The sequence below is a fragment of the Sapajus apella genome, unplaced genomic scaffold (assembly GCF_009761245.1).
Source record: "Sapajus apella isolate SASKATOON/1434 unplaced genomic scaffold, GSC_monkey_1.0 scaffold92, whole genome shotgun sequence".
NCBI classification, from domain to species: Eukaryota; Metazoa; Chordata; class Mammalia; order Primates; family Cebidae; genus Sapajus; species Sapajus apella.
Window position 1 is genome coordinate 3,756,566 of NW_022437032.1, and position 12,137 is coordinate 3,768,702.

General features: G+C 40.4%; 1 protein-coding gene across 3 annotated transcripts in view; it reads left to right on the forward strand.

Annotated features, from left to right (window-relative positions):
- ZFP64 (ZFP64 zinc finger protein) overlaps nucleotides 1–12,137 on the forward strand; it is a 96,417-nt gene that overhangs the window by 25,123 nt on the left and 59,157 nt on the right. For all 3 annotated transcript variants that reach the window (XM_032255971.1, XM_032255973.1, XM_032255972.1), the window contains exons 3-5: nucleotides 1,115–1,276; nucleotides 2,375–2,437; nucleotides 6,338–6,589. In XM_032255971.1, coding sequence (XP_032111862.1) covers nucleotides 1,115–1,276; nucleotides 2,375–2,437; nucleotides 6,338–6,589 — 477 coding nt within the window. The remainder of the gene's footprint in view (nucleotides 1–1,114; nucleotides 1,277–2,374; nucleotides 2,438–6,337; nucleotides 6,590–12,137) is intronic.

Sequence of the window (12,137 nt, forward strand, 5' to 3'; positions counted from 1 at the left end):
ACCCACCTGGGCCTCCCAAAGTGCTAGATTACAGGTGTGAGCCGCCATGTCTGGCCCACAATTATGTTTTATATTTAGTCTGTATTTTGCAATTTTTTTTTCTTTTTGCATCAGAATCTCAGAGTACAAGGAATTTTTTGAGGGGGGAGATACTTAAATGCTGTGGAGAATGTTAATTAGACTAGTTTTGCCCCAAATCCCTTCTATCAGTTCCTTTTTGGTGTTTTATTAGGATTTTGTCATATAGCTTATGAAAGCACCTAATGCATTTGGCTGCAGTTAACAGAAAGCTTACCTGGCATAAATTACAGGGACATAAATTATAGGGATATTTCTTGTTCATTTAAGAAGTCTAGGGCAGACATGGTGGCTAACACTGTGGGAGGCCGAGACAGGTAGATCACTTGAGCTCAGGAGTTTGAGACCAACCTGCGCAGCATGGTGACACCCCAGTCTCTACAAAAAAATATAAAAATTAGCCAGGCATGGTGGTGCCTGTCTGTAGTCCCAGCTACTTGTGAGGCTGAGGTGGGAGGATTGCTCAAGGCTGGGATGTCAAGGCTGCAGTGAGATGTGTGCATGCCACTGCACTCCAGCCTAGGTGACAAAGTGAGACCCTATCTCGGGAAAAAAAAAAAAAAAAGAAAAATGTATAGATTTTTCTTTCTCCAGATTTTTCTTTCTAATACAATTTTCTGAAAAGTGGTTTCAGAGCTGACTCAGCATCTGATTTTCATGTTTACCCTCTGGTTACAGAATGGCTGCCACAGATCCAGGCATCAAATCATCACTCCAGCATGTACAAAGTACAGGAATTAGGGCAGCCAGGGCAGCAAGAATGAGCTTTTCTCAACTGCTTCTTTTTCTACCTGCCCTGCCTCCTCCCCACTCCCCCGCCATTTTAAATCAGGGAGGAAAATCTTTTACAGAAGCCTCCCAGCAGATGCTCTCTAGTGTCTCATTAGCTAGAACTGGGTCACATGATCACTCCGAAGCTGCAAGGGAGGCTGGGAAAGCAAACTAGCATGTGCATTCTCTCTTCAAAGGAAGGTAGACAGAGGTATAGTTAGAGGGCATTTATATTATGAAAACTAATAATCACCATATCTTTTAGTTTCAGCTCCAGAATTTGTTTTTGAACATGGCTATCAAACTTATCTGCCCACGGAAAGTAATGAAAACCAGACAGCCACTGTCATTTCTCTCCCTGCCAAGTCACGCACCAAAAAGCCCACGACGCCACCTGCTCAGAAAAGGCTTAACTGCTGCTATCCAGGTAAAGGCACCATTATGTCCTACTTGTATAGAGATTGTGGCATTTAACCAGGCTCCAGGGCTCTTCCTCATGAGTTCCTGACAACTGCTCATGGATGTGCTGCAAACTACCTGGCATAAAAATCAGAGCCCCCTGGCATTCATATCTGCACATACAACCTATCTCCCACTGTCTGCGGTCATTCTGCATGTGGGTTCTAAGATTTTTCTAGCCATAGGCCTTTGAAGTGGAACTTGTGAAAATTTCAGGTTGCTGTAAATTTTTTTCCTATGCTATAGCTTAGGAAGATATTCAGTAAGAATTTTCTTTCTTTACTTTGGTTTTAATTTATTTGGAAGTAATTTCAGATGTACAGAAAATTTGCAAAAATTGTACCCGAGAAATCGCTGCATGCCCTTCATCTAGATTCCTCAAATGTTACCATTTTATTATATTTGCTTTGTCGTTCTTTATGTATATACAAGTATGTGTAGTTTTCCCCAAACCATTTGAAAGTTGCTGACAACATGTTGCCCCTTTATTCCTAAATACTTTGGTGTGTATTTCCTAAAAACCAGAATATTCTTTTAAATAAACACAGGATAATCATCAAGATCAGAAAATTAACATTTATAGATACTATTCTCTAACCTACTGATCTTAGTCAGATTTCATCATGAAGTGTTCCACTAATGTCCTTTTAATCAGTATCAAAAGAATGACATTTTCCCCCTCTGGTCCAGGCTCCAACCAATGATCACTAACTGCATTTAGATTTTATGTCTTTCATTTCCGCTAATCAGGAACAGTTAAGCATTTATCTTTCATAAGCTTGACATTTTTGAAAAGTATAGGCAAGAGATTTTGTCAAAAAGGCCTCAGTTTGGGTGTATTTGATGTTTCTTTGTGATTAGATTCAGATTATGCAGTTTTAGCAGGAACCACAAAATGATGTTCTATCTTTCCTGGTCATCACGTACAAAGGCACGTGACGTCTTTTTCCCATTTCTGTGGTGTTAACTCTTGTCCCTCGATTAAGGATGTTTCTGCCAGTTTTCTCCCCTCTAAAAGTTACTAAATATCCCTTTGTAATTAATCTTTCCTTGTTTTTTTTTTTAGGTTGCCAATTCAAGACTGCTTATGGCATGAAGGACATGGAGCGGCATTTAAAAATTCACACGGGTAAGTAGCATTTCTTTAGCACATATGCCCTAAACACCTGCTCTGTGCTAGGAGCTGGGGACCCACATAGGTCAGACGAATGATACCACTCCAAACGTCACTGGCTGTTATGGGAATGCAAGTCCAGATTTCAAAAAATAAGGTGCCATTTGTACACAAGATTTTGGCAGAAAATCTTTAACATAATAACATCCAGCTCTGGAGAGGATGTGAGCAAAGTTAGCTAAGTGAGAATGTGAACTGTTACAGCCATGTTGAAAATTATTCTGCCAAAATTAATTAAAATTTGAATGCACTTTTTCGCATTTTGAGATGATCCTACAAGTGCGTATGTGCGTGTAATGATTTGTAAAGAAAGGAATGAGGGGAGAGAAAAGAAACTTTTTCTTTTTTTTTTTTTTTTTTTTTTTTGATACAGGGTCTTACCCTGTCACCCAGGCTGGAATGCAGTGGCACAATCTCACCTCACTGCAACCTCTGCCTCCCAGGCTCAAACAACTCACCCACCTCTGCCTCTGAAATAGCTGGGACTACAGGCAGGCTCCACTATACCTTGTTAATTTTTGGTATTTTTTTGTAGAGGTGAGGTGCGGGGGTCTCACCATATTGCCCAGGCTGGTTTCGAATGCCTGGACTCAAGTGATCCACCCACCTCAGCCTCCCAACGTGGTAGGATTACAGGTGTGAGCCACCACACCTGGCCAAAACTTTCCTTTTATATATCTTTACATTATACCACTGAATACAGTGTTATTTTTGTAACTTAGAAAGGAGAGTTTAATAAATACTTGTTTTAAAAGAAGAGAAAAAGATCAGCGCATGGGAAAAGAGAAAAGTGATTATTTCTGGTGATTTTATTTATCTGTGATATATTATTTTTATGATTCCCAGATTTTCTGCATGGAAAATAATTGCCTTTAGACTCTTTTTTTTTTTTTTTTTTCAAGACAGAGTGTTGCTCTGTCACCCAGGCTAGAGTGCAGTGACACGATCTCAGCTCACTGCAACCTATTCCTACCAGGGTCAAGCAATTCCCCTGCCTCAGCCTCCTGAGTAGCTGGGATTACAGGTGCCTGCCACCACACCCAGCTAACTTTTGTATTTTCTTTTTAGTAGAGATGGAATTTCACCACGTTGGCCAGGCTAGTCTCAAACTCCTGACCTCATGATCCGTATGCCTTGGCCAAAGTGCTGGGATTGTAGGCATGAGCCACCACACCCGGCCTAGACTCTTATTTAACAAAGTGTTAGATGCTTATATTTAAATGATACAGATTTAAATTTTAAAAGTATAAATATGTATAAGATGTAATGAATTTTGGCTTTGGCTTCACTAAATGCCCAAAGCCTGCTATTTAGCCTCAGCATTTGGAAGATGAAATAGCCAACAGTTATTTTTTATATTCCTTGGCCATGACCAACAAGTGCCTTATTGCACTGGGGTCCCCATCATATCTAATCAGCCTCACAGTGTCATGTCATTTGGATTTATTCTAATTATCCAAATGTTAAGTTTCAAGCATTGGCAAGCATTCTAGCGTAATAAGCAATGAAACGCTTCATATGGGTTTCATATGTTGAAATTCCATCCATCAAGCCATAGCATATTTCTTATAGAAAGAAGAAAGTACTATAATTATTAATAATGATAGGGAAAGCATTGTGAAAGTACAAGTGAGGGCCGCAACTTTGTCTGTTTCTGCAAATCTGCCAAAAATATCTTCTACACAAGTTAGCCCACTTTGTGTCTGTACGACAGCTTCTGCATAACTGCAGCATCTCTGGCTACATTTTCAAGTTCAAAGTTAACGAGGAGGTATCCTTACCTTAGTTACCCTCAGAGAGCGGGGTTGTGCTTAATCGCCCCTGGGGTTTGGAGGAGCAACAGCAGTAGGGCTCTTTACCAGGAGAGCTGGCTGAAAACCACTGAGCTCTGTCTGCTCAGTGTTGCAAAGACATAATGTAGTGACCACAGGAACTACTGAGCCACTGACAATGCTGGTAAATTATTGTTCCGGATTTTTAAATTTGATGACTTAAATGTTTAATAATCAAAATGCTAATTTTTTTTTTTTTTTTGAGACAGTGTCTCACTATGTTGCCCAAGCTGGAGTGCAGTGGCACAATCTTAGCTCACTGCAACCTCCGCCTTCCGGGTTTAAGTGATTCTCCTGCCTTGGCCTCCCGAGTAGCTGGTATTACAGGCACCTGTTACCACATCCAGCTAAGTTTTGTATTTTTAGTAGAAACACGGGGTTTCATCATCTTGGCCAGGCTAGTCTTGAACTCCTGACCTCAACTGATCTGCCTGCCTTGGCCTCCCAAAGTGCTGGAATTACAGGCGAGAGCCAGCGTGCCCAGCCAAAATACTGATCGTTAATAAACTTTTAGATGTATTGTTAAATCTTAAATATTTATTTTATGACAGTGATCAGCTTTGGCTGACTATTTTTAGCACTTGGCTTGTTACAATTTGGTCAAAATATGTATTTGATATATAAAGTAAAAAAAGTGACAGCCACCTCCTTCCATGACCAAAAGTCAGCTGTCCTAATAGTTCTCCATGTCTCATTCTGAAATTTTTGCCTGCCTAGACCAGGTCTAAAAACTCACAAATTTAATTTTTTCCATGTCTTATTAAGTTAACACAATCCACACTATCAGTGCAACTTGCTTTGTTGCATTTACTATTGCACATTATTTCACATAGTATGTCATATCCACTTACTCTTTTTCATGGCCAGGTAAGGAATTGGTTCAGTATTTTATGCACATCCACATGGTAAAATACTTCACCCTTAAAAACCATGTTGTGGATCTGTAATGATATGAAACAGGTGATCAAAATTGCCATAAGTGCAAGAAAGTAGTCAACAGGAAGGCAGTGCAGTATTTGGCAAAAAAAAAAAAAAGTCCTGAGTTCTAATCCCAGTTATTGCAAGAATTAAATAAGTAACTCAAAGGCACAGTGCCATTCAAAAAGTAAGTGTTTAAATTGATGTTAGCCAGGAGTTTTCATGTACCAAAAATGTACACACACACAAACTGGAAAAATATACATCAGAAAGTAAGCAGTTCACAGATGGCAAGTTGACACATGCATTAGTGAGGTCCAGATTAAGCTGCTGTAAGAATGAAACTGAAACAGCAGCTCAAACAAGATAAAGGTTTGTGTCTGTCCTGTGTAACTGGCCAGAGGTGAGCAGGCAGGCAGCTCTGTCCTAGGCGCCATCCGGGGCACTTAAGTTCCTCCCACCTTATTCTGTTATATTATTCCACCATCTGCAGGTGTGCCACCCTCACCTGCTCACTCACCTGCCCTCACCTGCTCCCTCACCCCCATGCCTTGGCCAGAAGCAGGAAAAGAAAATGTAAAAGACAAGCAGTTTCCTCTGTGAAAGAGAACTTCCTCTGTTATCACTCTGATAAAAACTTAGTCACAGATCACACCTAGCTGCAAGCGAGCCTGAGAAATGTAGTCTTTGCCTGGTCATCCATGAACTCTGCTGAAACTTAGGTATTCTAAATTTTAGGGTACATCTCTGTTGTGAAAAGGAAAAAGGAGGGAGTGAATGTAAGAGAAAATTAACAAACCTTATTCTTTTACTTACCTATACTTTAAAATTTTATTTTAATTGCCTTCTATTTTAATTTATAAAACATTATAAGAAATTTACATTCATCATTTTAAAAATTCAAATAATATCAATAAGGAAAAGAGAAGAAACTTCCCCTCTCCCAAGATGTTAGCTCTTTGCCAATCATCCACTCAGTGTTTTAGGGTTTTCTGAACATTCTTTGGTGGTTGTATATGACTTTTTTCTTAAGGCAGTGGGAAATAAGCCTTTTCCTTTTTTAATCTTGTTTCCTGCTGCCATCTGTGTGTGTATGTGTTTGAAGGAGACAAACCCCATAAGTGTGAAGTCTGTGGCAAGTGCTTTAGCCGGAAGGACAAGCTGAAAACTCACATGCGGTGCCACACGGGCGTGAAGCCGTACAAGTGTAAGACATGTGACTACGCCGCTGCCGACAGCAGCAGCCTCAACAAACACCTGCGGATCCACTCAGACGAGCGGCCCTTCAAATGCCAGATCTGCCCCTACGCCAGCCGCAACTCCAGCCAGCTCACCGTGCACCTGCGGTCCCACACGGGTAAGTCCCACCTGCTATTTGCTCTCTACATGCCTCACTTTCTATGGCATAAATCATAAGCACCTTAAAGCATTCAGCCACAATGTAAGAAATCGAGTTGGTCCCTTTGCTCATCTTGTTTACAGTTTTGTTTTTGTTTGTTTGTTTGTTTTGAGACAGACTCTCTGTCGCCCTGGCTGGGTGCAGTGATGCTCTATCTTAGCTCACTGCAATCTCCACTTCCCAGGCTCAAGCAATTCTTGTGCCTCAGCCTCCCAAGAAGCTGGGATTACAAGCATGTTGCACCACGCCCAGCTAATTTTCTGTATTTTTAGTAGAAATGGGGTTTTGCCATATTGGCCAGGCTGGTCTTGAACTTCTGATCTCAAGTGGTCTGCTCACCTCAGCCTCCCAAAGTGCTGGGATTACAGGCATGAGCCACTGCGCCCAGCCTGTTTGCAGTTTTGGTTTTCAGCTGCCCTGAAGAGCCTTTGTCAGTAAAATAGGGGAGTGTATAACTTTATACATAGGTATATCTCTTTATATAACTTTATAACTTATTCACTAGTAAAGTATGTAATTGAGGAGGTGCACAAAATGAAATACAGGTATAAGCCATGTAACTCTGATAAATTTCTGCATTATGGGTAGGCATTCCCATCATTTTTGAAGTATACTGTAGTTCAGCATGGAACAGATTGACAAGAAAACACAGCAAAATCAGCAGAGTAGGTAACTCAACAAATTACATACCTTTTTCTTTGGTGTATCATTTAGATAATGATTCAATAATGCTGCAGTAACAACCATAAAATCTCACTGGTGTATAATAAACATTTGTTGCTAACGTATTTTAGGTCAGCAGGAAGTTGATTGGACAACTCTGTTGATCTTGGCTTGGCTTAACCACATGTGTGGGGAAGGTGGGGTGCCTTTCAGACTCGCCTGGGGATCTGCTGGCCATGGGCTGGCTGGCTGTTCACTGGCCTTGGCTGAGGCAAGCTGGCTCTGTTCCATGCATCTCTCATCTTCCTCCTGGGACCACGGACTAAACAGGCTTGTCCTCATGAGGATGATAGAGGTGAAGCAAGCCCCAGCCTAACCCATGTCAAGTCTCTGCTTCTATAAGCTGTCAAGCATCACATTGGCTAAAGCAAGTCGCATGGTTCATCCTGGTGTCAGGGGTGGGACTGAGCTCCCCTACAGTGAGAGGTCACCACAGTGTTACATGGCAAAGGTCAGGAATGCAGGGAAGGTGAAGAATTGGGACCATTTTTGCAAACAACCACAGTCCACCTTTATCCCCACCATCATTCACGTCTCTCTGACAGGCAAAATGCACTCACTCTTTCCCAAGAACCCCACAAGTCTCATCCAATTATTGGATCAGGCTAAAAGACCACAATTGCGTGATCTCCCTTGGGTCCGGATATGGTTCCTCTTCATCTGGAGATGGCTGAAATAAAAGACAAGTTGTCTGTCATGATACACCCAATAGACGGCAGTAAAACAAAAAGCCGAAATAATTGCCATAATTCTACCGTTGAAAGTAATATAGAAGAACAAGAGGCATTTGCCAGTCCCTGGTCCATAGCATTTCTCAAATTCTTCTGGGCACATATTCCCAGGTTTCCCCTACTCTGGGGATGGGGAACGTTTCTTGATTAGGCCTTGGCTCAGCAATTTTTGTTCTTAACCCTGCCCATTGGGACAGCCTTTCCATCACTTTCCTAAGCTACTTCTGAACAAGGTAGCAAAATGTATCTTTGAGCAACTTTCTCAGCCTGCTTCCTGTCTACCAAAAGCTGGAAGTCGTTTTACCTTTTGTTTTAGTCTAGGTTGGTGACAGTTTTGGTGGTAGAGCTGTCTTTAAAACTTTGTGAGTTTCATATGTATCCGTATGCCAAAAGCCATACTCACAGTTCTTTTGGAATCTCGCCTCTTTTTCTAAGCTCAATTATAGGCACTTTTGGCATTTAACCTTCTGTGGGTTTTAGGAGTCCTTTGTCCAGCTGAGAGGACATACTTGGCACCAACTTAATTCTCGCCATTCTTAATTCCCTTTTGAAGATTTTGATAGAGCCTTACATTCAGACCCTTTATTTCACATTTGGTCTTCACCCTGAGACCAGTTTCCTAGATACTGTCTTTGTCCCAGGCTTTGGTCTTACTTTGGAAAGCTGGCTGGAGATAAGAAACTATATCCAGCAACTCTTTGACTTTCTAAATTCTCTCTAAATTCTGCTTAGAAAATATCTAGTTCTTTTTTTTTTTTTTTTAGTTTGGCTCTTTTTTGTAACATTTTATCATAGGCAGCTTATAAAACACTTCCACTGTTCTGCTTAGAATTTATCTCTTTATTCAAGTCCAAAACTCATTATATACATTTCCTGTCTTCTAAGCTACCACGAGTGACAGTCTTACCAAATGTTTGCCGTTAAGTAGTGTGCATTGCCATTTCTCCAGCCTCCACATGCAACCCAATCTCAAAAACCAATGCTCTATATTTTGGTTTTCTGTTATGGCATCCCCCTATTTCTAGATACCAATATCTGTAGCCATTGTCTGTTGTCACAGTGATACAACGTTAATAATCCACAAAACCTCAATAAATACAATATGCCTTTTCTATTTACATGCAGGGATCAGCAGGGCAAACCAGCTGACCTTGATTGGGCTCTCTTATTAGTCAGAGGAGCTGCTGGCTATGGGCTGACTGTCCACTGGTCTTAGCTGGGGAAACTAGCTCTGCCCCACGTGTCTCTTGGCCTTCTCCTGAGACTAGCAGGTTAGGCCAGGATTGACCTCATGGTGATAACCAAGGTGCAAGCAAGCAGGCCCCAGTGCACACGCCCATTTCAAGCCATTACTTGTTTCAAGTTACTAAACATGCCATTGGCCAAATCCAGCGACACGGTTGAAGCTTTTGTCATGGATCATGAGAGAACATGCCTAACTACACACATGGCAGAGGCCATGCTACAAGGAGGGGTGGGAGGTGGGGAGATTTGGGAACATTTTTGTAATCTACAGCATGGTAAGACATTGGCATAGTCGATGCCAAACTGATTTGCTTCAGAAATTTCCCCCAGTCTACACTAGAGAAGCTGAAAGATTCATTTATGAAAACGGTTCATTTTGACTCGTAATGATGAAGTTACTATTTATAGCAGCACCTTTAAATTGGTCTAGAAGAGGTATATTTTTCAAAAACTTAAATGTGTGCCATTTACACATGGTCTTTGTGGAATGATCGCTTTCCCTTTTATAAATCTATGGCCCTTGTAAAACTGTAAATTAATAGGAATTCATTTTTACTCCTTTGGCGATTTGATAGACGACATCAACACTTGTTTTAGTAGCAACCCAAACTCAAGAAAGATCTGTCAGCTTAAATATATGTCACTTATTCATCCAACATTCTTTAAAACTCACCATGTGCCAGACACAGTGGGAATCAGGTGGTAGGCAAGAAGGAACATAGTCATTAGCTTTGAAGAGCTTAGAGTCCGGTGGGACTATTTGACCAGTATGCCTCATTGAAGAAATGTTTATGTTAAATTAAAAAAAAAAAAAAAGACAAATGGATTTAAAACCTTTGCTTTCATGCCAAAAACTGTTGTTAAGCTCTGCAACTTAGCTGTGAGATTTGGTTTTCTGGATTTTCTGGGTTTCACCTCTGCAGATTGCTAAAAAAGTGAAAAAAAGATAATTGCTATAATTCTGGCAGGGATGTAACTGGAAAACCTAGTAAAACATTGTGGAGCAAGGATTCTGTCTTTGAGTTTATAGACGTCTGCCCCTGAGAAATCCATGAGAAGATTTGGGAGGGAGGTCCTTGGATGGGAGAAAAAGAAATTACATCTTCATGTTCACTAGCCTGTATTGAAATTTGACATGTCCTTCAATTATGAAAACAGGCAACCAATCTGATAACAGTGCATGTAAACTTGTTGCCAGTGGAAATGAAAAATCTTTTCATAATGATCACTGTCTTAGATAGAGCAAAATATCTTTTATCTATTTGATAATAACTGTAGGTAGTAGACCTGCCGCTAGGTTTTATTCTTGAATGCATTAATAAAACACACACATTGGCATATCCCAATTTTTTTCTTTGATAACTATTTTAATATAATTGGTTTCTTTTATATTCCTGTTGGTTTTTACTTTAGTTTTTTTGTTACATTTAAAACATTATCTGAGAAGGGTTTCATGGGCTTCACTAAACTGCCAAAAAGGGTTGTAATGGCATCAAAAAGGTTAAGAACAACATTCTAAGGCAGCAAAAGGCCCTTTTTCTGAAAAGGGCCAGACAGTAAATATTTTAGGCTTTGTGGGCCATGCAGTATCTATCACAAATACTCACCTCTACCATTATGGGAGGCAAGTAACCATATATAAACAAATGGGCATGGCTGTGTTTCAGTAAAACTTTATTTACAGAGACAGGCTGTGGGCTAGATCCTGTTTCTATAAAGTTTTATAAAGTTTTATTTATAGAGACAGGATCTAGCCCAGAGGCTGTAGCCTACCCTTCCTTGTTCTAGAGTTTCGTATGCATGATCTTGGTGGTATTCAAACATACAAAGCATTTTTTTTAGGTTTAAGTTTAGGCTTCTTGGTGTTCTGGAAGCTTGTTCAGTTGCCCCCTGCCATCTTCATTTGCATTCATTCAGCAGCTCATGGTGAAGTAGCAGACCCTATGTCAAAAAGCTGGAACACTATCCCAGTCTTTTGAGTTTACGGCCTAAGAAAGCAAACATCAGTTATATGTACAGATAATTACCTAGCATCTAAAGATACCAGATTTGAAGTCAGCCTGGATTGGAATCCAACCCCTGCCTTGTACTACGGGGCAGCCAAGAACAAGCTATGTAGTCTCTCTGGGTCTCAGCCTTCTCCTCTGTGTGATTGTACTTTAAAAAACAATATTAATAATGGTACCCACCACAGGGCGATCTTCCCAGCATCACGAGAGACCATGCTTGTGGAGTGCTCAGCGTAGCGCCTGCCATCCTGGAAGCACTTGAAGAATCTTAGCTGCTTTTTGCTTGCTTAAACGATATCGAAATGAGAGGTCGCCAATTTGCTTGAATTGTCATTGCTTCAGATAATTTGGACTTGACATTCATTGAGGAAGTAAATTTGGAATATGGTATCCATTCAGATGTTTGCAATTTCACTTTCCCTGCTCATCTTTCAGCGAATATGAATTTAAAAAACAAAATCAAGCAGCTGGATTTTGTAACTTCACAAGTAAAGAACGCAGCTGGCAATATGGGATAAATAAATTTTGTGCAATAAAGACATCTTTATTAATAAAGATCTGCATGAAATATAAGTTGGGTGTTTCGATCATTGTAAAACCATACTCCAGTGAGTGCAGCACGGAGCTGGCCCATTTGAAAATGTATTGTTGAATCTGTTACCATATGTAACTCAATCAAAATCAACAGGTTATGCAAAAGTCTGCAACTGTGAACCATTAACTAGCAGTGGGCACATTAACTGTATGAACGATAGTTTGAGTGATTTAAAGAATATAACAGGCATATTTGCAAATATT